Raw genomic sequence first — 27,308 nt, 5'->3', positions numbered from 1 at the left:
TCAAGAATCTAGCTGTTCATCTTTGTTAATGCGTTCTCGGACTGAATTGTTGTTGTTGAGGGGCGGGTGGGGCGACTGCCTACTCCTCAGGCTCCTGCCCTCCGTGGCGGCGCGCGAAGTCTCTGTCACAAAAAGGCGAGTCACCCAGACGGAGGTGACGATGCGCTTGTACTCGTTCCTGAAATTCCTGTTGAGTAAGCCGTAGATGATGGCGTTCAGACAGCTATTGAAGTAGGCCATGAAGTAGCTGACCACAAACAGCCACTCTGGGATGAGGGGCACCACGCGGGACGGATCGATGGCCACCGCCAGGCCAATCAGGTTGAGTGGAGCCCAGCAGATGGCAAACAGCACAAAGACCACAAACATGGTGATGAAATTCCGCATATCGCTTGGCCTGAGGCGAGGGCTCTCCTCTGTCTTCACTTTACGTCGCACCTGGACGTAATGGAAAAAACACATAAGATTGGAATTAGATTTCCAGTGATCCCAGAAGGCTGTTGTTTCTCCCAGCGTCTCTCTTGCACACATACAGACACACATAATCAGATAGAAAAATACCACACACACAGTGACATCCACAAATGCACACACAGATACCCACACATACAACCTCTCCAGGGATCTGGTCCATAGGTGCCTGACTGTCAAACACAATATCTCAGCAGAAATCACAGTAACAGACTGTGGCGGGCTGGCGGCCATCTTTGCAATGTTCAGTGTTTGTTTTAACTCCACACACTTACTGACAATTGATTGAATTGAAAAAAAATTATGTGGCAAAAATTATTTCAGCGGTGGGAGGATTTCTTTTGTATGTGTATTCTGGCCTTGAAATTACGCTGACTCGTCCACGACACGTCCAGTGAAAGGTCAACAATTAAAGGTCAAACTTTAGAAAACTTGGATTGACTTTACATTCTCCATTACATTTCCAATTTGAAGACTGATTGATCTTCTTTTTGCTTTGCTCGGGGTGGCCTGTGTTATTTACAACTGATGGCATGTTTATAGGCTTGTTTGATGGGTAATTCAATGCCATTCAAAGAAGGCCACATACCTTCTGTGTGCCTGTTAAGACATAAATAACTGAGAAGGGAAAGCAGAAACACTGACCTGAATCACGAGTACCCAGATGCGTAGATAACAGAAGGTAACAACAGCGATGGGAACAAGGAAGTGAACCACCACCACCATCACTGTGTAGGAAGCACTGATGTCCTGGGCGAAGGTGCACGAGTAGACCCGCGGGTCGTAGCGCAGGGAACCCACAAAGAAATTGGGGATGATGGCAACTATCGTGAGCACCCAAATTAAGGCAACAAACAGCAGAGTGTTGCGATAGCTGTACAGCTTACTGTAAGAGAAGGAGTGACAGATGTAGCAGTATCTGTTCACTGCGATCCCAGTGATGTTGAAAATGGAACCGATGACGCTCAGTCCCATAAGGAAACCGCTGACCTGTAGTCAAAAAAAAAACAGAGAGGGAAGAGTTTGTGTCGGACTGCCTTGGGAGGAAGGTTTAGTTTGGAATTGTATTGGTACTAGTACTGAAAGATGCTCAAAATGATGTGGTCTTACCATGCATTGTGTGTTTCCCAGTGCCCATCCATCGTGGAAGAGAGCGTAGAGAACCAAGGGGTACGGGTAGAACGCTACCACAAGGTCAGCGAATGCCAAACTCACCACAAACACATTACCTGGAGAGAAAGACATAGAGAGACAGTCTCTTAAATAATAACCTTGCTCTCTTTTGGTTGAGGGGTGACATGTTTCTATTAAATATACACTATAAATATACTGTTCTATTAAAGACTGGAATCACTATAATGTGGTTCCGATATTCGGGCTCCTTATCATCTCATACATTCAACCCACTCCGATAGAAGCGGGATTAGCATTCATCCACTTTTGATGGTATTACATTTGAAGTGCTCACATGTTTTGCATTCAAAACAACTGCATTCATATTCATAATCCAGTTAACATGCTTTCAGCTCTGTCGTGTTGCCACAGCACAGCGCATACATTTGTGGCCAACTGCATGCACATTTAGGAAAATGCTTCAAATGGCAACAAAAATTGGATCGCTACACATTATTTGATTATCAATTATTCCTTCTCTGACAGTAACCTAATGTGAGTGTATTTTGTTGTGTATTTTTATTATATATTGTGTATTGTGTATTTGTAATAACTCGGCGTCATTTTAAAATTGGGTCACCCCTCAATTGATCTTTCGGGGTTAAAAGAAAAGAAAAGAGTAAAAGTAATCAAAAAATGCAGTTCATATTGCATTGTTTCAATATTTTACATTGTGTGTGCATTGTCCTAATCCAGCAAAACTGTGCCTGGCAACTTTCAATATACTTGGAGCCTGTCTCAGGTCTGAGATTACATACCAAAGTTTTCCAGCCTATGTACTTAGCCGGAAGTCCACACCAGACAAATTGTTATTGGGAATGCTAGAGTGGCTTTGTTTTGACAGAGTAGGTGGACAATCATGTGGACACAGCTCTTTAGTTTGTGCGACACAGGGTTAGCCTAATCCAATCAGTCTGTCTTTCGTTCACAAAATTCTGCTGGTACGTCACATGAATGACGCATTGCTTTATTCTAGTCATCTTGGCAGCAGCTGCTCCATTCATGCTTCACTGTTAGTGGGATATTCATCGGGTACCGAGGCTTCCAGCTGACTGAAACATCTGATCTCATTTACAGGTGTACAAAGACAGCAATAACTACCTGACTTTACGTTTCTGTATGATTTAATTATTGTGTATATTTTTTGGGCATTTTTTTATGCTTTATTGATAGTGCAGAGAGACAGAGGTGAAATGGGGCAGAGAGGGGAGTGACATGCAGAGAACGACCGCGGGCGGGAATGGAACCCGGGTCTGCTGCTGGGCCCGGCCCGGGAGGGGGACGCCTTACCGACTGAGCTAAAGGCGCCCCCGTCATTCGGAATTTTCTGACACAGTTAATGACTTCCAACGGGTCGTCCCAAGAGTAAGCTATGGAGCGAATATAAATTTGCTAGTGGTGAGTCTGGATTTCCAGGGTGTAATAGGTGACCTTCAAGTGAAGAATTAGTTCTCCCAGCAGAATTCCCATCCCTACTCAGATTCTTTCAGAGCTTCCAAAAAGAATACACCAAGTCTAACTATCACCATTTGCCATAATACAATTTATTTGATGGGGCACTCCCGTGGTGTAGTGGGTAGACCCTGTAACATATTGTCTCAGACAACCTGGGTTCGAATCCGGGGTTCATCCCGTTCTCTCTCAGAATTTCCACTCTGCACTCTATACTTAATCAAATAAAGGTAAAAATGTCTAAAAAAACACATTTAAATTAAGAAAATATATATTAACATGTATTTGAGCTATTGAGGTTTCATGCACATAGGTGCTGTACTTGGAGGTGTACAATTCTGCCATATTTCAGGTTTGTTTATAAGAAACAAACAGATACAATAGTGCAGATCATTGACATGCCTTACAGTCTCGTACTGTCAAGGTATAATGCCTGCAGAGGTCATTTGCAGGGCAGCGTTTATACGCTCAATGCACAACAGTCAGCAACAACTAATGACCGCTCCTGTAGCCAATTCATCAGGACAGAACGGAAATGCTGGAGGGATGCCCGGATGCCCGACCTTAGTGGCAGCCTAAGGACAGAGGAGGAGGGGGGAGGCCACCAGTGGGTTATGTTCTTAGACACCTCTCAGCGGGATTAAGGATATTTGCCGTGGGATGCATAATCCATGTCAAAATTGCACCAGAGCCTTATTTATAGGCTTATACCAAAAAGTGTCCACACATTTCCTTTTGTTACTACAGTATGTACACATGTGGCTGTGGTGTGTGGCTGACACCCTTAAACTGTCACTATGCACTATGATGCACAGTAGAGACAGCAGTTCCACACGTACAAGGGCATCAGTTCCCTCCATTTGCCATTTGCTGATAGAAAAAAAGAGATGGGATTTGACAAGTCATGACTAGCTTCAGGCCCCCTTTAACTGATAAGGATGTGTTTCTGAAACGAGAGTCTTTCTAATGAAACAATAAATGTAAAATATAAAAACAACAAATGTGCAAATTTTGCCACTGTACTTATTCAATTACATGTAATCTTAAAACTCATTAAGGGTGAGTTTAATGCTTGCCATGTGTCTTTAAGTCACCACTGTATTGAGTGTGCCCTACCAGTTTCCCCCATGTATGTTTTGTTGCATGATAGGCATGGGATTTCATAAATAACTAGGGTTGGGCACCGAAACCCGGTACCAGTATGGCACCGGTGCCGACGTAAACGGTAGTAACCAGACCGAATAAGAACGAAAGTTTCGGTGCCTCATTTCGGTGCCGCCCCCTGCTGTAGTCACGTTTGTATTTTGACAGACTGATCGCTCTTTATGTCATGATCGATGAAGCATGTCCGCTCGCGGATACTGTTCTGTGTACACCGAGAGCAGCTGTGAGTGACGAGAACGAGCCCGACCGTCTCGAGGAGTGCGCACACGAGTGCTCAACACTCGCTCACGTTCGCAGTTTCACAGACTGATCGCTCTTTATGTCAAGGCTATTTTTGAACGCCAATGCAATGCATTTCTTTTTGCGAATGACACGCGATCTAGCAGTATTGTCACGCATGTATTAGGCACGTGTAGACTTACGATGAGGCAGCGGCCGTCAGCTGTTAGTGCTGCCTTTACGCACGGCGGTGGAGACGAACCCAAAAAACACACAGTGGGACACGGCGGCCCGGTGATATGGAAACGTTTAACAAGGAACTTCATAAAGACACACTTAAAATAACGATCTCTGCCCATACAAAAAGCTCTGACTTGGATAACTGTATTTCATTTTCATTTAACTTTTATTTATCCTCGAGAGACCAATTGAGGGGTGACCCTCATTTTCAATGACGTCGAGTTCAAACAAATTCAAAGGAAAAACAACAATACATTAACAATATTCAACGCAAATACATCAAATACACAACAACAGGTGAAGAGAAAAACAATTGAAACATTTACACAGTGGTGAAATTAAGTGGTAGCAATTAAAATTAAATGGGTGAGAGTACAATATAGCCTAATTAAAACAGTTACAGGTAGAGTTTGGCAGATTTAAAATAGTTTGTTTAAATTGGTTAAAGGATATGAAGTTATTTAGTTTAATTTGTTGCTGTAAGTTGTTCCAGGAGTCAGGGGCACTGAAGCTAAAAGCTGTCTTTCCTAGCTCAGACCGGGCTTGTGGGACATAAAGCATAAGCATGTCAGTGGAGCGGGTCTGATAAAGCCCATCTGAGATTTGCAGCAATTCAGTTAAATAACGAGGAAGCTTCCCGGTCAAGGCTTTGTAAATTAAAATATGCCAATGTGCGTCACGTCTCTCTTTAAGGGAGGACCACCCAACCTTTTCATATAAAAGACAATGGTGTGTGTCATAAGCATCTCCTGTGATGAACCTTAAAGCAGAGTGAAAAACAGAGTCCAGGAGTTTAAGACATGAATGTGATGCATGCCGGTAAACCACATCACCGTAATCAAGGACAGACATGAAAACTGCTTCAATAATCCTTTTCCTACTAAATAAAGGGAAGGTGGTTTTGTTCCTATAAAAATAGCCAATTTTTTGTCGTAGTCGACGAACAAGATTTTTTATATGAAAATTAAAAGTGAGTTTATCATCTAACCAGATGCCAAGATATTTGTACTCTGTGACTCTTTCAATTAAAAATCCATTATTTGTAAAAATATTAAAATCATTCAAATTTGTAGTTCTTGCTCTGGAGAAACACATATATTTGGTTTTGTCTGTATTTAGAACCAGCCTGAGGTCCACTAGACAGTCCTGCAGGGTGTTAAAAGAGCTTTGTAGGTTCTGAATAGATTGGTGCACCGAATCGGAAATGCAATACAGTACTGTGTCGTCAGCGTATAGATGGGCATGACAGTTTTTTAGCGATGAAACAATGTTATTTATATAAATTGTGAAAAGAACTGGACCTAAAATTGAGCCTTGTGGGACACCATTTGTAACAGTTAAAAACTCAGATTGGTATCTCCCGAGTTTAACTGACTGCTGTCTATCAGAGAGATAATCCCTAAACCAGCTACATGCAGAATGATCAAAGCCAATATGGAGCGATCTCTGTATAAAACCATCCGGTAGGCTACATGTGTCTGATGACGGGCCGTTATATTAATAATAAACAGCGCACTGCACATTAGAACAGCATGTACATTAAAGATCTCGTATCCTTCCTGAGAAGGCAAACATGACAATTTTTCTGCACAAAAATGGTTAATTTGACAAAGTTAATAGTTGTGGTCTTATCTTTACAGAAGACTACTTCGTATTTTTTATGTCAGTTGAATTTTGTTTCAAGTTAAATGCAAATGAGCACTGTTAATATTCCAAAAGGCTAACGCTCTTCCTTGACTGTTTTCAGTCTGTGGTTCTCATTGGATGTACTTATTCCCTTACTGTAGATCTTTCTTATCAAAATTATTACTTTTATCTTAAGTTTTATTTTAAGATTAGATTACCTGGTAGTCTCCACATTAATCTCCATTATTATATTGTTTGAAACAGTATTGTTGTATTAGATAGTATGTAAATTGTGTGAATTTTTAAATAGTTTATTTGTAAGTTACTCGTAATTATATTGTTAAAGTTAATTGTGTTAAATGTGGCACTATTTATAAAAGGGCATTATTTTTTTGACAAAGTGTGGGCAATTTGTGGCTTTAAAGTACCGTTTAAGCACCGGAACCGTTTCAAAAGTACCGAGTAGTAACCGGTATCGGAAAAAACCCACCCGATACCCAACCCTATAAATAACGTCACATTTCTTCTCCGGTTGTATTTTGTCCTTGGGGTGCACCAACACCCAGGGCCGCCCATAAGGGGTAGAAAGTGGGAAAGCTTTCTAGGTCAACCAAACAAGCGTTAGCTATGTATTGATGATGAGCAAGCTAACCTAGCAAGCTCAGTGATGCCAGGATCTGGACATAAATCAGGGTACCAGAAAAGAAAGGAAAAAAAGAGGGAACTTTCAAGGGCTTTAGACCCCCGGAAAATTCCTTAATATCAGTATTTCTGCCAGCAGAAGTGGATTTTCAATTCAGAGATACTGTGATATTTCATCAAGTTTTGAGGTGTCTTTGTAGTATTCTGTTTTCAGGGGCCCAGTCAGTTGTCTGGGCAGGCCTGCCAACACCTGCCGTAGCTTGATGTGTGGTTTTACTGGCGTGAGATGTTTTTTCATTGCCCGATGGACATTTTCTGTGACAGAACACATCTGATGTACATCAGGTGTACATCCCATTTATGCAACCCAATAAACCTGCCTCTCTCACAGAGAGACCATGGTTTACAAGATGGTCAATAATTGTGGCCCTTATCTCATCAGAGGCCACCGTTCTTGGACTTCCTCTCCTTTGAACGCACATTTTCCATCTCCCTGCTACTCAAATCAAATCAGTTTTATGTGTATAGCCCAATATATCACTATTCTTCTTTCCCTCCCAACCTGTCTTTCTTGATCCATGTTTCCAGACAAAATCTTCCAAATCGTTTTATTTTATCCTTAATATTTGGCTAAAATGTCCTAAATACAGCATTTAAATATGACCCTTTCAGAAGTGCTCAACATTTGCCATCATTGCTTTGAATGTGGTTTTTAACTAATTTGATAAAAGAGTTTTAGCATTTGGAAACATTTGAGGCACATACTGTATGTTTTGAATGTGGGTGAGAAATGAGAGTTCATGTTTTTTTTTAAAGTGGTCAATAAATGCATTCTGTGTTGAAGCAATTAAAGTGATTCCCGTATTCGTCCACATCAATGTCTGTTTCGCTGACTTTGTGAAGTGGTGTGAGAATGTGACAAACGCATGTTTGCAATTGAAATTGAAATATAGTCATCATTTTCAATACCACATTAAGTTGAAATTAGGCAGTCAGACTTTAAAAATAGTCTTGAAGTGTTTGAGTCTAAGAGAAAGAATCATCACAGTACTAAGCCAGGCAGAATTAAAAAAAAATTTTTTTAGAAAATTATTTTCAGTTGACTTCAAATTCATTCAGATGTAATTCTCTGACATTCATAACTCAAATTAAGGTTACCCGTTGAATACGGGAATTTTGATTTCCAATTGACATATTGAACTGAGTGCAGCTAGGACACAGCAAAGAGGGCAGCACCATTTGGACTGCAGCAGTTCCGCTGCACTTACTCCAGTTTTCAGTAGTAGTAGTTTTGAAGTCGATTTCAGTTAATTATCACAAAGCTGTCAGAGCCATGTTTTCATTTTAAAACAGGTAATCACTAACCAGAGCCGGCCCAAGCCTTCAGGGGGCCCTAAGCGAAATATGATTAGGGGGCCCCTCTCCAATGTCACACACCCAGTGTTTTCCGCTAGTGCCTCCACTGTGCGGCTGTGTGAAAATATTAGACAGCCGAGATTCAGACCCTCCTAGGGAGGTCCGGGGGTTTGCCCCCCTTGAGATTTTTTTAACCTTTTTAAAGTGAAATGCATGAATCTGGTGCACTTTGAGAGGAAAATTAAGAGGCTAAATCTGAGAAATTTTGTGTGAACCCCCCCCCCCCCCCCAGGCAGCCGGGGGCCCTAAGCGAACCCCCCCCCCCCCCCAGGCAGCCGGGGGCCCTAAGCGGCCGCTTAGTTCGCTTATGCCTCGGGCCGGCTCTGTCACTAACACGTCTGGGATATGTGAAATGACATGAAATGAGCTCTGTAATGGTGGGTCATTGCACTACATGAAAAAACAACACATGTATACAGCTGTTGCGATGCCTTCACTGAGGCATTATTGGGATATTCAACAGACTGGAAGTTGCTTTGCCAAAACCCAGTTTTTTTTCCATCACTTCTGTTGAAGCATTCTTTAACAGAGGATTATGTTTATGCATAATCAATGTATTTTTAGAAGTTATGAGCAGCAGGGCAGTTTCAAGGATGTATATTTATTGACCAAATAGTATTAGGTGTGCTGGTGTAACTTGTGTTAATGTTAAATAATCAAGGAGGAGATGAGAGCCAGCACACATCTCTTGGACATGCATCAGTACTGCCGTGAAAATGACAAAAACTGGTTGTAAAAAATTTAAATATAAATCCTTTACTGTGATAAAGGCTGTTTCTGACTTTTCTGACTACGCAATGATGTTAATGCACAAGGAGATAAGTAGCCCTTGACGCACGTCCACTGGCTCTGGCACGGACTCCTTAAAATCTGTGTCTATGCGCGTGAGAACACAGCAGCTGGAAGTGCGTCAGCCTCGGAGTGGAAAACGGAGAGTGGTGCGGGCTTCGGCAAAGCGGCAAACAAGTGTCTCACATGTGGGGAGCACACATAGATGCATGCTGACACACCTGAGACAATTCTTCAACCATCTGTTCACCAAGCCACTGATTACAGTGACGATCTTGTTTCATAATTATACAGAGGTTAAAGATCGTATGTGGTAATCTTGTTCCAGGGTAGAGCAATGTAAAGTGTAGTTAGATTACATATGACGCATGTATCCAGAAACCCCATCTGGGGAACGGAGTGTGATTTAGAAAACCAACTGTTCAGAAATCTTGTTTTTTTTGTGAATTTCCATATGAAAGCATGTGCACAGTCTCAAGTGATGACTTTAATGTCAAGTAGCAAACTGTTTGGCTGCACCAGCCCAAAAGTGAATGACCAAACATGCATAGTAAACAGTAGTTTGTTTCTCACATTTTTCGTTTGCCTAATACTGTCGGTGGATTGGATATTCCTATGCCTGACGTTTGGACAGCTCTTCACAAGGTCATTCATGTGAACGTAATTGCATGTAAATGTTGACTGAAACTTAATCTTCTTTGTTAAAACGAATGCATGAATGATTTGTTTAATAAACAATATTAGCCCCCAAAAAATGATGATATGCATTTTCCCTCAATGGCTGCAAGCAATTCCCCAGGGGCCCTCATTTGCTTTTTTCTTTAATGTCTTTCCTTTGGGAGGACATGCATGGTAGATTTTCCCTTGTTTGCATTTAAATTTGTTTTCAGTGAAGGAATAGAGAAGATGAATGATAAGGCAATGAACCCGAAAGGAGTGATGTGCAGGGGAAAAAAGTAGTCAGGCTTGATAGAAGTGGCACGGTCATGCAGAAAGGCTTCACAAGCAGGTAAACAATAAGGCTTCCACAGGTAACCATCCGAACAATCAACGGACCTTTTTTAATCTATAATGAAGCTGTCAGCTCCGGTCATTTATTGAATCTCTTAAATAGAAGAACATGGCCCAAGGACAAAAAGAGGGCAATGTCTGATTCAGTCGGCAGAGATTAATGAACCAAGCTGTCAACAGGAAATAGCAAATTAGGTGGATGGTGAAAGATACGAGGAGGTTAAAGATCAGGAAAGAATGGGATTGTTCAGTGGAAGTGTAGAAGGGAGAATAAGCTGAGAAGCAAGACAGATTAAAGACTAATACATGCTCTAATACTTCTGTAGGCAGGACAATAAACGATCATGTCATCGGCACAAAGCCCTCTCCTCGGCGTGCCAGCAGCCTCCTCACTCCACAGCCATGCTATATGTGTCAGTGTCAGTCTGGTACAGCTGAATACACAAAGGGAAGGGTAGACAACCGCCTTTCTAGCACTGTCTCTTCTTTATTTCATCTCTAGTAAAATGCATAAGGAGCATGTCTGTCTAGAACAACTAAGAAAATGACCTTCATACTACACCGTATTTCTCTCTTGACTCTAGTTCACAGAAGAGGAGATACACCAGCGGGGTTTGAGTCTTTTTGTATCCATTGGTTAGAAAATGAGCTGTATGATGTAACTGAATAGCAGTTATCGCTTTGGGCAACTACTGTTCAGTAAGTTAATTAATGACACTCTCATATGCTTACAGTTTCCGCAGGAGCAAGGACGAATATAGACTGCAGCACATCCAAATCTGCTTTCCCGTGTCTGATTCTGACGAAAATAATTAATCATTAAAGCTGCATCTGGCAACGTTAGAAGTTGGCAGCCTTAGCAGGTAACTGTTCAGAAAAAGTGCAACTTTAAAAAGCAGAACTGGTGAGAAGAGCAAACATGTTGGTGTTGAGCAGGCATCCCATCCATCTCAATCTGTGATTTCTTTGATAGCTTAACACGTTATCTAAATAAAGTTATCCAACAAATTTGCCTTTTTTTCAAAACCAGCACTATATTCTGTCTGAGGGGAGAAAAGTCATTCTGGTTGAGATAATTGGAAAAACACCCTAGAGGGAACATTTTAATTAGAAATTTGCAGCAATTTATCCAGTGATAGATGTCATAAGTTCATTTGAGCTGACCATGTCGATTTACCTTTGAAGTAAGTTCTGGACCCTAACTAGCTCTATTACATCAAACGGGGACATGCTCAGTTGGAGTGGCAGAACACGTATTTCTATTTTGAAAAAAGCTAATGCTGCTTTTTCGTTGTGAAGATGTATCACTAAACGTACAGGGATTTGTAGTTTTTATTTTTCTCTGCTTTCCTTGTTTAACTCTGGTCTTGTTTTTCTCTCTATGTCTTTTTGTTAGGTTTATGCAACATGCATTGATAAACAAAGGTCTTGGTTAAGGTTTATGTAACCCTAGATGTCAGAGCAGCACATATGTTTGTAATCCTTTGGAACTCTTGGAAAATCATGGCACTAATAATTTTATCTTGTTGCACGTCTACAAGAGGAAAAGTAACATTGGTCATGTTGTGTCAAACATTTAAACAAATGGCCAATGATGTTTGGTTGCAAGGGCAGTCTCAGTTCCCATGCTTAATGTCATAGAATGGCACCAAGCTGAAAAGCAGTTTTCTGAAATCCTCCAGAGGAAGTACCTCAGATTACCCAGCAATTCATGGTTGGAGGTCAGACAATGTTTTCAGGCTGCTGTTCAGTTACTCTAACAAGAGCAGAAGAGTTGGAAAAGAAATAACTGTACAGAAGTGTGTCAAGGCTATTTGTTGATCATTTCAGAGAATTTGATTTGGCGGTTGGCGGGCTGCCCATTCCTCAGGTCTCCCTCTCTGTCGGCACTGTCACTGATTGTTTTCAGTGTACACAATTTGAAACCCTCAAAATGATTCTTCATTTTAAATTACATTAACTGTAAGTAAGCACACCAATGTTAACAGTAAGCAACTAGGTCATGATGAAATAAACCATTTTGAAGTTTTGTTTTTTGACACGCACAAAAAAACAACACTAAATATTATTGCCCAATTACAAGAATAATGTATTCATTTTGTTTGTATTGTTGCAGTTGCTTTTGAGAAGTCGGAATTATTCCCCCATAGTGTTCAGCCAGGCACAAAGTAGAAAGAAGGTGTAGTATAGGGAGAGACTTCAGACTTCCTCCTCAACTGAGGCACTGAATGAAATGAATAATGAAAATATCGAGGTATGCATCATTAAACAGATGCTTTTCTCACAGTTATAAGAATAACAGCAGCAGCAGCAGCAGTTGGTTCATTTATCAAGTATAATATTAACTGTGTTCAACTATAAGTAGGTGTTATGGTAAAGGGTACACCTGTTTTAATTAAGTCTTAATGAATTTCATATTAGCGTATTATCGTAGATAACACTTCCAATTTACAAGGTTTTACATGTATATTCATATGCAAATAAATGATCCGTATCCGCCAAAAGGAGATTTAAAGAATAGTTCTTCAAATTTGACTGCAGTAAATTATACATTTTTGTTGACCATGGAGGAACTCCATGAATGGCGGATTATCAAATAACCTTTTTTTTAAAAAGCTCTAAGTTATTAGGTCATGTAAAAAGAAATCACAGTAGGATCCATATGATACTTGACCAAAAGTGTTTAATGTTCTGATCATAATGATATAATGCCTATTAAAGTTATGCTATGGCTATGCTATTAAAGTTATAAAGAAATGACATAATTAACATCCAAAACACATCAAGATGTCAGCAATGGTAAGAATATTAAACAAATAAATCGAATAAAATTCCACTTTGGAATAACGCAGACATGAGGAAAGAAAAAATGCACAGGCAGCACATGGTGTGAAACACAACACACGGTGAGGCATTTAGCAAACAGCTGGTTCTGTATGATTTGATCACCAGGTAACATGAATGCATTATCATATACATGAGGGCATGCCGAGTTGGAGTTAGGATAAGCCACTTACTTTCAAAACAAAATGAGAGCAGACAGTGTTGCCTTCCAAATACTGTCTGTCTGGCCATCGCATAATTTAGTGCTGCCAGTGCATATGGTTGTATTGTGTTCAGGTTTGGCCAAAGCGGGCCTCGTGGTGCAAGAGAAAGTCAGCATAATGGACAACACTGGAGGAATTACAATCAATGACGGATTACCGCATGGGCAAAGTGGGCACATGTCCAGGGCCCTGGCCAATAGGGGGGCCCTTGATTTTTTTTTTTATTAAAAAATTTTGACGGGGGTTTCCCCCCTGGGAATGGGTCGTAAAAAGTCGGGTTGTTTTATAATCGGGGTCTTATATTCGGCCGGGACAAGCGTGTGTGCGCTTGGATAGAGAACGATGTGTCTAGAGAAAAAAAGGCACGGGAAATGGCCAAAGAGCTCCACATCCCCGCACTGAAATCAAAGCCTCGACTCATTGTGTTGCGAGTCAACGTGTCAGAGGCACGAATCGGTACAGCGATCGACCTACAGTGGCTTTTCTGCTGTGGCAGTTGTAGTGAGGAGAGTTTGCCAACTGTGCGTTCCCTTTACGCACCAGTACCAGTGTAACGAGCGAGGCGGTTGTTTCACTTTACAGTTAGTCGGCAGTGAGATTGGGGTATCCAGGCTCGGGACATGCAATCAGATCGCGGAGCCTGTCCCCTCGACACCCGTTAACGTGCAGGAATCCCCTGTGATCATTTAGTTTTAAACCACAGAGTGTGTCTGTCTCACTGTGAACGACACCAACACAGCGTTTCACCGGGTGACGCGCTGCTTCGCTCAGACATTGAGTGTAGGCTCCGAGGGGGGCAAGGGTTGTCCAAAAAGCAGGCGCAGAGATCTTACAAAGGCAAAAAAAATCTGCTCGCGCGCTCGGCGCGCGCTCGCATCGTCGGTGTCTCTGCCCCAATCTAACTGTCTAGTAGGCTCCGGCGCAAAGAGTCTCTTTCTCTTGCGCAGCACCAGAGAGACTTTATAGAATTGTATTTCGCTCTATCTCTCTCTTTCTCTCTCTAGGCCGTGCACTGCATTATAATGTGTGTGATTGTGGATTGCACGGTGTGCTAGTGCGTGTATTTGCGTGTTGGTAGGGGTCCATGACTGGTTTGTGTCCAGGGCCCGTGGTCATGTTAATCCGTCCTTGATTACAATACAGTGTTGTGATGTGATAAAAAGGCGTGATGTTAACGGATGAGTGGAGGATTTACAGCAGGTGGGTTTAATCCACACGAAAAGACCAATCAAACCTCAAGGAAACGTCCTGCCAAAGAATGTCAGGCATTGAGCATCCAACCTCTTTCATTTGGCAAAATAGTTAGTTCTTACGGTAGCAATTACAAACACAAAGTTGTACTGTAATGTCAATAAAAGGTATTCAGATAGCCTAATATCAATGAGGTCTTCTTCGTTTTGACCCGTTAATTGACATGAGTAGACAATGCAATACAGGATTGACATACTAAATGCACAAAAGCACTGTGCGATGTTTCTCATAACAGTGTCCTTTCTTCCATGCCCAGTTTTGACTGTATGCTACATACTCTAAGCTCCCACAGTGATAACTGTGTCTGCTCACCCTGTCTTCCAATGCAGGACAAAATAAGGTTATTTTCACATGAACATAACTTAAGGCAGACTGTTGAAACACACTTGCACCATGCTAACATCCGGATGTTAACATGGTGTAGGGTTGCTATAGTATTTACCATGATCACAATCTTAGAATTAGCATGTTAGAATGATTAACAGTTGTTGATTGGCATCCAACTCAAAGTACAGCCGAGGCTGACGGCAATTGATTTTGAATGAAAGTTATTACGTGCCGAACAATAAATGTCTGTAGCTACCATATTTTGTGACAATTTGGTAAACCAGGGACACATGTAGCACAAATGCTGCGATAGGGATGCTCAAATCGACGGGCACCAATTGTAATCGGCCGATCTTCAATCCAAATTACTTGATAGGCAAATTGTCTGAACACAAAGGCCAATCTGTTAATAATTAATAATTTATTTTTGGCTGGAACGCAAAAGCAAGACCAGCCATAAAAACACGTTTGTACCTGAGTGACTGAGGTGAAATTTCAAGACTGGTCAGACAGTCATTACTCTGTCCTCATCGGTTATTGCCCTTTATAAATGAATCTGTGCCAGGGGGCGTTTCTTTTTCAGTATCACACACACACACACACACACACACACACACACACACACACACACACACACACACACACACACACACACACACACACACACACACACACAGGAATCAGCACAGTTTAAAAATAATACTCAGTCTGTCAATACGCTTTAGTGCCAGATTGGCTTCTCTAACAGCTGTGATTGCACCTCCTGCCTACCAACCATGCACAGGTGCCACATTAAGCATGTGTGTGCCTGGCAGGCTTAACTGAAGTGTTTTTAATTATACTAACCCTACTCTAACCACTACACCACAAGCGCCCCCTAAAACAATTCTTGCCTTTTCCCTGCATAGCTTACAGAACCATCTGACCGACTGCAACCTTTGAAAGGCTTCCATCTCTTTGAGAAGTCTATGTTTGAACGGAACACTTGGCATTTTGAATGCACAGAATTTGGGTTCACGGACTGTGTTTCCCCTGACAAGTTATAAAAGAACTGCAAACATGCTCATATCAGGAGTTGTGAAACAGACGAACAGAAAGCAAAGGACATGTAGCCCACTAGGCGGGAAAGTGACTTTGTTTGATTGTATTTGGTCTGTGTTTACGCACAATGACGCTTCTGTTGATTTAATAAAGTCTCTATTTGTTTTTTTTGTTAAACTAATACTTTCTGAGAGCAGCCCCATGATACATTTCGTACCAGTTTCAACTTGTTTTAACTGACATAGAAGAAAAACTATTGAAATGTTCTAATTTTCTCAGTTTTCTGAACCTATTCACCTACAAACTAATCACAGTATATAACAAAAAAGTTCAATATGTGAAGGAGAGGAAAAAATGTGGGCCTATTTGATTATTTAAAAAAAACTATCAGATGTGACTGAATGAATCAGATATTTAAGAAACGAAAATTAAATGTTCTACATGCATGTGACAAGATCAATATAATAGAATGGAAAAGAAGAGCCTTTGGTGATTAGACTGCAATTTGAAGTCATGTTAGAGGGGGACTTCAGGGTTTAAGTTAAACAAAAAAACAAGTTGAATGAAAACTAAAATCTTTAAGTTTATATGGCCAATCATACAGGGTCATGAATACCACTGACACAACACAATTGAAAGATTTACGTAAAAATTCAACTGTGTGGCCTGCTTCAAAGCGTAGATATCCATCTTGAGCTGATACAGTTAAGTGGAAATACATTTTTTTACTGAAAATTAAGTCACGTATACTGCTTGGCGTAGCTTAGCGATACGATACGATATTGGCTGTGCTGCGTGGGTTTTCAATTCAAACATCCGCTGTGTGAAGTTTCTACCACAAAATAAGACTAATCTCATCACCATTAAACTGCAATCTCAGCAAAAAGTCCTTTATACATTAAATATAAAGTCACTTCCTCGATGCATGTAGAATCAGTACACTACTTAACACATTTGGTCTCTAGGCCTTTATGTAATTGCACAGCCTGCATACATCTATTAGGGGTTGTATCCTGTTTACATTAGGAAGGTGAGTCCATCCTGCTTTGCTGACTCTTGCTGAACATTCTGTTCGTCTGCCTTGTTTGTAGAGTTGTTCGCATGAATGCACACTTCTACACATGCTCCTTCATCTTGTTCTTCTTTTCATCTCCTAGATTGCCCTTAAATTCTCACGTCTTTTTCCATTTCACCTCCTGCGTCCTTTCACTCTCTTTCTCCTTCTTGCAGAAAACTCCCTCGCTTCTTCTACCTCTTCACCCACTGCTGCTGCCTAAGGGTTTTGAGAAACTGTTACATAATTTGCTTCAAATCATCACTTTGCATGGTTTATGGATACCGGGAAACACTGGCAGGCTCAATGGGATTTGATAAGGAGTAAAGGAATTGAATTACACTTTAAATTGATCCCTCGATCTGTAGATTAAATGGGTCAATCTACCAAATTCACGGTTATGGAGATTAAAGAAAATTGTTCTGTCAGTGTCTGTGTGTGTGTGTGTGTCGGTGCAAACTTGTGCTATTGAGTCACCCCCCATCTCAGCACTCAAGTACTGATAACAACGGTGTTAATGTGATGACACATGACAGAAATCTTGCCTCTTCCCTTTATGAAACAGCATCAGTCTTTTTTTCATAGCGATGGAATTATATCCTTTCCTCACTAATTTTAAGGTTGGAAAGTCGTTCATTTTACTCTACCTCATTTACCGAAAAAGGGCATTGATGTGACGTCGAGGGGAGGGAGATACGCCCATCTAGCTGACATATACCTCCGAGGCGAAGTGAGGGCTAACGGGCGGCTAGCTGTCACTCAAGAGACCGTGCTTCTAATTATTCATACATTTTAACCTCCAAAAGAATAAAAACTAGCCTGCTAGAAATGGAAATGTCATGGAGATATGAACTAAACATACAGACTAGAATGTTTTTTGAACCAGGCCTCAAATAGGTTTAATTATGCTGTGAAAACGGCATATTTAACAGTCATTGAGAAATTGCTCTGTTATGAAACCTGCTCTTAGTGGCCACTCGGGTTCACTGTAATTTGTGTCACTTCCGCATTGGATGCTGGCAGAACTCCATCTAGCATGGTGTTAGCCCCTCCTATTTTCTTCATCCGATGTTTTTGTTCAAGGGCATGACAGAAATCATTCTCCACCCAACATATAAAGTACAGCTCAGGCAGATGAAGACTCACAGAACACTTAAAACAGCAGAAACACATCCCCGTCAGTCATATCCAACCTTCACTTTGGCCTAAACATTCACTGGGTAAGACAAAAAAAATAAAAAACAAGATGATAAAATAATTATATGGCAAAGCCTCAACACATACAGAAGAAAATCCCCCAAAGCCCCACAGACACTCTCCTGCCATGCATTAATAAAGATCAGTGGAAACTCAGCTCCCCTATGGATTCCACATGAAACGAACTGATGAAAGCCGACTGAGTAGCTAATTTTTTGTCACAATGGGATGTATAATGCCGAATGCAAGTTTAATGCATTATACCAAATGAGTCAATGTCAAGTAAATGGATTCATTCAAATCAAACTAGAGCAACAGAGTCCCTGTGTCTAATGTCTTCCCTTTTTCTTTCTGAGCTGCAGCTTAACATTCCTTCACTTCCATGTTGGCCCTGCTCTGCGATCTCTTCCTTCCTCTGCCTCCTTTTCTCCATCTCCTCTTGCTATGCACATAAAAAGGTTCCCAATAGGGATGCTGGGTGGATGAGCCTGCCTTATGCAGTCTGGTTTAGAGAACTTCTAAAACATTATTTTTTCACCCTTCATCAGAAATCTGATAAAGCTTCTCATGATGAAAGAAACTCTGATTGATCTGAGAACCTGTTCAGCTGGTTGATCTTTTGATTTTAATTCATTAGAATAAAACACCTAAGTGCCCCAATGTCAATGGTCGGACTCTGAAGCATTAATTATAGTAGAAACCAGAGAGGGCCAATGATCTGAGGATACATACAGGGTAATAGAGGGAAATTAAAGGTCACTATGTGAGCAGAATATTAAAATCCATTCTGAACCTACGAGCTGAGAAGAGATGCTGGATCGGGGTAATGGGGTAATTTTAAATGCAGTCACTGTTGTTAGGTAGCTGCAGAGGCGCCGGTTCTTGCAAGGTGCCCCTGAAGGCAGCAAACCCCCAACTGATCTGGGTTCCATCCTATGAGACTGGCAGCCCCTTTACTCTGGCATCCCTCCATAAATCAATGCATTTGTAAAGGTTCTGAATGGGCATGTCTGTATTTCAGACCTGTGTGTGTGTGTGTGTGTGTGTGTGTGTGTGTGTGTGTGTGTGTGTGTGTGTGTGTGTGTGTGTGTGTGTGTGTGTGTAAAACACGTGACATTTTTATTTCCCAGAGATAGCATGTCTTCTCATTCTTTCTTCTTCGCTTTTATAGCAAGTAAGTGAATCAGCTATTTTTAGAGACATTGAAACCATGGGTTACATAGTGCTTTATATGAAAAAGACTATTATATACTGTCCATACCCTGTATCTCACACATTCTTGCATTTGCTGTGGTTTCTGTCCAACATATTAGATGTGGTTTTGCTCCTTCTCTAATTCTTGAGCGCAGCAGTCTAGACTCACAAGGACAAACAAATCTGAAGATTGGCTTTTTATTGAGATTAATGCTCAAGGAGGAGGAAATGAACAGAACTGGAAGAGACGTCACTTTAACAGCAATACCCAACCACTTGTGTAGTTAAGTTACAATTCCCAATTATGCTTGCTCAACGCTTGCTAAGTCGTTTCTCAATTAATCCTGGGATAATAAATCCCATAAAAGGCAGCAGCAGGTAATTACTAATTAAGTCTTTAAGAGGTCCCACTTTTAACCACATATGTCACTCTGAAATATATTGCCAGTGCGAAAGTTATCTGTTATTTCTGCACAAAGCAAGATAAAACAAACGCAAAGCTCATTTTAAAAGAGATTTAGTAGTGGGTAATATGATATATTATCTAAAATAAAAGTGCACTATGTCCTGATATACTGGGGAAATTATAATGGGTTCATATATCTCAGCTACGCTAAAATTGCAACTGATATTTATCAAACAAATCACTTGTGAATGTCTGGCAGAAATCAGCACTTAATGTACAGTACATCTCCTAACAATTATCAGTACAGACAGGGCAGCGGGATAGCGTTAGCCTACAAATAAATTCCTCACTGTATAGTCTGCCAACAGCCATAGGCCCTTTCAAAATGTCTCTGAGCAAGATACAGAAATCCTCCACTTATTCATTGGGGGACACTTCCAGATCAATGTGTCAGCACTGTGCTGTGTGTGGGTGTGTAAAATGTAAAGATGTGTAACGTAGACTTGGGAACTTTCCAATAAACTAAAAAAGCTGAATTTGCAACTTAACAACTGCACTTTTTTTTCTCACATTTCCCTCTCAGTCATATGTGCACACATCTGCACACGTTTGAGGATAATGTGTTGAAGTGCAGTCATTCACTGGGGGCTCACAGTCTACTTACAGGTCATCAAACATAACCACTACACACTCTTGCCGTAAAGTTAGTGAAAGCTGTCAGGACCAGCTGTCACAAACCAAATTATCTTCAGGAGGCCTTGGGTGTTCAAGAGCTGCTTCTTACAAGTATAATTGTATTAGATGAGACACACACAAATGTGCAAGTTTGCCCCTTCTCTCTCGCTGCCAAAGGAAAATCACTTTTTAATGTTTGTTTCAACAACAGCTAACTGAACTTCAGCTAGAACAGAGCAGCAGTATTATTCGTAGTGGCAGTATATGTCACAGAGGACCAAAGCGCTGTTGTCAAAAAGACCATCTAAACCGAGACCAAGTCATGAGTCACACCAGAGTGTATTGAGGCCGAGACAAGAACACGACTTTGAGGGATTAAAACCAAGTAAAGAGACAAGTCCAAGGCATGATAGTGTGAGTTCCACACTACATTACACAGACACTTAGAATAAAATGGGGAACATGCAAAATTAGGCACTCCTTAAATTGATCTAAAAGATCAATATTACCATAAAGACTCCCCCAAAAAGGATTTCCTTCATTCACCTCTTCCATTGCCATACACTGTATCAATGTGTGTATGTCACAGTGTTACAGTTTTTTTCGATCGCTAAACCACAGTGGGCACAACTGGAACGACAAGTGCAAAACTCTAACAACACTATGCACAGCAGCGGTTCATGTGGACCAAACTCTAGATCGTTTTTCATTGCTTAAACACAATTTTCAAAACGTTACACACTTATCTCATGGCTCAACACACTGCTGTCACAACTGTAGACCACACATTCAAAACAGAATGGATATCAGCCTAGTGAATTTTAAACACTGCAGATTGCAATATCAACTGAAACACTAAGAAGGTGTCTTGTTTTAGACTTGTTAGTGAACATACTGTATATACAGTATAGGGAAAGCTCAAAAATAGGAAGACAGGTTGTTGGAGGGAGAAGAGAGGCAGTGAGACTGGATGTGTGGAGGAAGACCTTGAAGACATTGAGCTGTAATTTCTGATGAAGTATCTACAGTAAGGGCAACACTGATAAACCCTGTTGTGAATCATGGTCTCTCATTGAGAGAGGCAGGGTTGAGGGTGCAACGCAATCTGCAAAGATCTAAAGTTGCATCTGTAATACGAATTTTCAAGCAAACAAAAATGTAAGAGTTGCACCCTTACAGTAAATAACAACATAACAGGAATTGATTTCTGTATTACAATTATAGAATATTTACACATATACTACATTTGGAAATGTAATCAATAAAATATAAAATAAAAAGATGTATCTATTGAAGCAAACTTTTGATCTTCATTTATTTTTGTTTACCTAAACATAACTGGTTTGTTATAAAATAAACTATTTCATGTGAACTAATTTCACTCTTTCCTCAAATAAAATATTACTTTATTTGTGTGAAGTAACTAAAATTATTCAAAACTGTAAAAATTAAAAGTTTGTAATTTGTGTATTGGGGTTTGATGCTAGTGTTTATACTCTGAGTGTGTTCTGAGTGACATGTGTGTTATCTCAAAGAAGCTGGTTCATAGTGTTTGCTGCACTGAGCCTATTTTGCAGGTGAAGTAAACTGTTCAGCTCCAGTGACTGTTGGTAGTGCAGACTGTAGTTAGAGTTTTGCACATTGAGCTACAGTTGTGCCCACTGTGGGTTAGCAATCGAAAAAACTGTAAAGGTTGCTTAGTATGCTCATTTTCAGGTTCAAAATTGTAATTTGGGTTTCTACTAGAAACGGTTTTAATTGTGTAGTGTCCTAGTAAAAACCCTTTATGTTTCTCACATTGCCATTGCTAAATCTCCTCTTCAGAATCTGTCTTAAGAAGGTCCATTTTAGGGCCTGTTTCTTTAAGCCCTGCCTTCCAAAAAGCCCAGTCTACTCTGATTGGCCAGTTGGATTCAGGGTATCTAGGGGTGTGCTTATCACAGGTGGAGGTAGTGCTAAGTTAGGGTTGGTCATGGGTTGTGTTGCTTCTTTCCTTATGACATCATAAGTGGAGAGAACTCTGACTGGGGTTTTTGAACACAGGTTTTCAGAAAGGTGGAGGAGAAGAAAAAGAGGGTCCCATACAGTATGAATGGTGAAAAAACGTGAATAAGTGCCTTTTGCAAAATAGATGACCTTTAAGTGATATCTTTGCAGCTGTGGTCTTGAGTCTGGGGAGATGGGTTTAAAGTTTCAGCAAAATGTTAAAGAGTCAGACAGGAAGATTTGAAGGCCTGTTTTAAAACAGAGTTGGGACTTGTGTATTTGGGAGTTTAAACTTCCTGAGTTCAACTCAAATCCAATCCAAACTCCCCGGAAAGCGGCGCAGTTTGCTTGATATGAAATTGGACAATTGGAACAGCAGTTGTCTTGCTCAGCAAGGCTTTAGTGATTTGGCTACACTTCAACAAAACTGTACAACAGTTCTCCGACAAAATACCTCCAGTCCAAGCATTGCTAACAGGATTTATTTTTACGTTTTGCTGCTTTCTACTGGATTGACTGGGATAAAGGCAACAGTTATTTTGACTGGAATGTTTATCTCCTACACACTCTACTTATTTTTCATTTCATTTAGTCTTCTCTTGGTGAAATGCGCCGATATATATACATATAGGCTACAGTACTCAAAGTAGCACTTTTGTGCAATGTTCTAATGGGCATTCATTTGGTTTGAGTGACATGGTGAAACCCAGATGAAAGAGACTGTTTTGTTCAGTGTTTCAGCACCATGGATAGAGGCAGACTGAGGGAGACTGGATGTGAACCGCTGCACTGTGTAAAAGTGTCTTTTCCTTTTCGACCCTCATTCATAACTAACGAATATGTTGAGCGTCATTTCTGTAGAGGCAGAGAGCTTTAGAGAAAAAGGAGCTGGAGAGGAAATGAGGAGGAGAGGGAGAGATATGATGTAAATAAAGTCTCTGGGAACAGAGTCTCTGCAGTGAGTCTGTGTTACTCTCTTTCAAGGTGTTGCAGCACCTACGCTCCTTCAAAGACAAATCTCAGGGAATAAAAACTCTGCCCCACACAACTGTACACTTTTCTCATACTCACACACTCTTTCATTCGGGAAAATTATCACAATGGGATACACAGACCTACAGTATTGTATTATCATGGACACACTGCATATGTGTTTATGCATGCACGGCTGTATGTTAGGGTGCTTATGAATGATTCCAGGCTTTTCTTTTTTTAAATGCTTCAGCAGACAAAAGGCTCAAATGGCTCAGGAATGAGTGCATATAAGTGTGTCTGCGTCAAGAGATTTGCCTCAATACAATAGCACACGATAAGAGAGAGAGAGAGAGAGAGAGAGAGAGAGAGAGAGAGAGAGAGAGAGAGAGAGAGAGAGAGAGCCCTTTAAATGAAACATTATGGTCCTTGAAAAGACAAAACAGGGGAAAAAAGTGAGAGGACAGAAAGAGAATGTGAAATCCCTTTGCAAAATGAATGCAGCGTGGATACAGGATCCAGCGCACGTTCAGTGTTTTGATGAGTGTGAATATGATGCCAAATCAGTATCAGAATATAAAAAAGTCTGTACTATTTACTACATTGGGAGTATGCATATTGGGCAACTGTGGGTAGGTCATACAAAAAGCACAGTGAGTCATCACTCACTGAAATAGCATCTGACGGAATATAATGTCATCCAACACACTACGTTTACTTTGTTCACTGCGCTACTAGTGGGTAAGGCTACCCTTTGCCCTTGCTCTGACTCTTAATATACCATTGTTAAGTCAGGTGTTTCCCTGTCCAAACTGTTGTGTAGGTTTGCTGCAATGAATCTACTGTAGTGGTCGTTTGAGTTCATGACTGTATGAGTTACAGGATCGGTTCCTGAACTGCAGAGTGGGCTGTTTGAGTGGAGATAGATCAGCTTCAAGGCAGAAATGTACCATGTAAGTAGCAGCGAAACCACTCATATATAACACTTTGTGGTGAGATAGGCAACGGGAAAGTAAAAATAGATAAAGAAGGGATAGCCCACAACATCCAGGAACACCCTTGAAAATGTATTATGCAGGCCACTTTTAATTCAGCTATCAAATTGGATTTTTTATTTTATGATAGTCTTATCTGGTTTATTGGCTGGTTTCTATGGGACACATTGCAGACCAGCAATTACATCGAAGATATGAGCAGGCAATTGTTCTAGAAATTGTGGATGAGACTGACAAGTGTTCTATGCGTTATACGGAATACAACATTTACATGTCAAGCCTGTGGTACAGAGGTCCTTGAAATTGACATGCTAACCTTTTCTTCCAACATACAAGCTACAAGCGCTTCCTCTTAAAAGCAAAAGGGGCACTTGAATCAGGCTAAGACAGATGCACATGTTTTGCCTAAGGGTAAACGTGATCTTATCCAATACCATGAATTTTAATCGAATGTCGGATTGTATGTGTTTGGGCTGTGTGAGATTTTACATGGGGAAAGAAACTATCACAGTTATTTATTTTTTATTTTTTTCACTGGGATCACGTGGCTGTATGCACTCGAGTGTGCTCCCAAGACTGCACATGTCTTGTATATTTAAAAAGGTTATATTATAGTAATGTAGGGAAAAAAAGAAAAAACAAACAAGATAAAGATGTTTAACATGGTTACACCAACCACCTCTCTTTTAAATAAGGCACAATCTTTGTGTTATTCACTCAAATGATGTGAATATGAATGTTTGACTACATTAATTCCTCTGAATGCAGCTCCCACAGGTCTGCCACCATGCATAGAGTTTAATAAGAAAATGCTTAAAAGGATGTTTGCAGGTTATGCTAAACAAAAACGTTAAAAAAATCACACTTCACGTATTGCGACCGATTTAAAAATGTGCAACTTTTTGACTTCCACTGCCTCACAGTACCAATACATAAATAACCTTGTTCTCAGGTGATCATGGCTTTGAATAAACTGCACTTTAACCTATACTACGGTTTATAAATAAAAGAAAGTGCAGAATAGGGGAGTCTTTCTCTGATGACAGGGTTGGATTTGAATGCTTCAGTTATTATTGTGTCCAAAGAAAATCTTTGAATAAAAGTAGAAAAGGTTTTCCTATATGAATGAACAAATAAAAGGAGAGGTTCATAATGTCCCTAAATGAGAGGAATGTAGTTGTTTTAGTTGATCCTCTGGGTATTTTGCCTATCGACTATTAAGGAAGAAAGACTCCTGGTTCCATCCTACTGGCTTAAGAAAGTTGCTGCTTCATATTCAAATAAATGCATATTTCCTACCCTAATTGGTGCCTGATAAAGCACAAAATAGCCAGTCAGCAGAGTGTGGGAGACTTCACTGCATAAGATATCCTTCTTTATGTTTCCTCATTTTTAGTCTCTAAATTTTTCATAAGACATTTTTAAAAGTATGCCATTAGGGTCAGATACTAGTTTCGTGGGTACTTTTTTCATTCACTTTTTAAGAAAACAAGTGTCAGAGATTGTATGGCAGGGGCAAGCAAAAAAAAAGAAAAAAAAATGTATGATTCAGTGAAATTCTTCAAAGGGGTTCATTTTCATCAGAAAATAGTTGAATTAAAACCCCCTGTAGTACAGTTTTTTTACCTGGAGCGAGCGGTTCACTGAAAGATTACTTCCATGCATTATGATTTGGCATTATGTTTCACTGTATCCGCACAAAGCCTCCTGGATGGTTTCACACACCCACATGAGAAAATGTTAATCAACATCAGACGGCTTTCAAAACGGGATTCTAGTCACCTGCGCTGATTATGCAGCAGGGGAGTGAGGCTATACCAGCAGCTGTGGCTCAGGGGGGTAGAGTGGCGGCGGTCCCCTGAGCGCAGGGTTTGTGGGTCAATCCCCGCCGCATGTCCAACTATCCCATGGGCAAGACACTGAACCCAAAATAACCCCAGGTATAGCCTGCTACCATCTGTATGTGAATGGGTGAATGAGATGAGTTAAAAAGGCCATGTAAATCCACTCCATTTACCTTTGAGTGGATAGAGAGATGGAGAGAGGGACCTATCTTTTAATATCATGAGTTATCAATCAAGCTGTCACCATAGTGTAATATAAAGATGTGAAGACATAATTGGCAATCATTGGTCTTTAACCCCCAATCCCTTAACTGGAAGGTCAAAACTATGTGCCTTGCAGATGCCCTTCAGCAAGATATGAAGCTGTTTGTGCTCTGGATGATGTTGTCAACTAGAAGCTGTAGCCTTTGCGTTGCCACCCTTATCCGAAAAGAAAGCACGTAGGTTCTCTTTGGAATGAGATTACATGACTAAATAAAGGTGACATTAAAAATGTATTAAAAAAGAATACATACATCCATGTACACTAGGCCTCCATAATTTGTAAATCATTGTGTGATGGGACCCTAATGTTAAAGCTATAACATTAGGATCCACAGTGGTATTTGGGGGCAAAGTGCTCTGAAAGGTCTGTGGTTCAAACCATGAGGGTAGCCTGGGGAAAGAAGTGCAGGGTAAAACCAACTTCATTTATTCTACCCTGAATTCACCACACATGGAGATACACCGTCTTTCATTATTAAACGAAGTCATACTATAGGGAATTGTAGGATCAGGTATAGGCTAAGAAGCAGGTGACTCTTCCCTCACTCACTATTAATGGTTGGGCTCACTGAATCATCACCAGGTGCTTTGTCATTGTCTAGTATTAAGTTGCATGGTGTAGCAATAAGCACAGAAGATCTTACCCGAGTTCCTCAGCTTGCGGTTTCTGAACACCGAGATGATCACCAGGAGGTTCCCCAGCACGTCCACCACCGTGGTGAAGATCAACACGCTGGCCAGGATCCCTATGACCCAGGCGGGGCGGACGCTCGCCTCCGTGGCCAGTGTGCGCTCCAGCTGCCCCAGCCGTGGCTCTGTCCAGTTCGTTATAAGTGGGAATGCGTCCGGCAT

General features: G+C 40.7%; 1 protein-coding gene across 1 annotated transcript; it reads right to left on the bottom strand.

Moving 5' to 3' along the window:
• On the bottom strand, positions 1-27,308 carry mtnr1bb (melatonin receptor 1Bb; the record flags this gene model as incomplete). The annotated part of the gene is made up of 4 exons (XM_080040939.1): positions 1-438; positions 1,117-1,461; positions 1,582-1,700; positions 27,101-27,308. 4 exons carry the CDS (start codon positions 27,306-27,308, stop codon positions 1-3), a joined length of 1,110 nt encoding a protein of 369 aa, XP_079897065.1.

This window comes from Ammodytes marinus, assembly GCF_949987685.1.
Source record: "Ammodytes marinus genome assembly, chromosome: 14".
NCBI classification, from domain to species: domain Eukaryota; kingdom Metazoa; phylum Chordata; class Actinopteri; order Uranoscopiformes; family Ammodytidae; genus Ammodytes; species Ammodytes marinus.
This window is presented reverse-complemented; position numbering and strand designations above follow the sequence as displayed.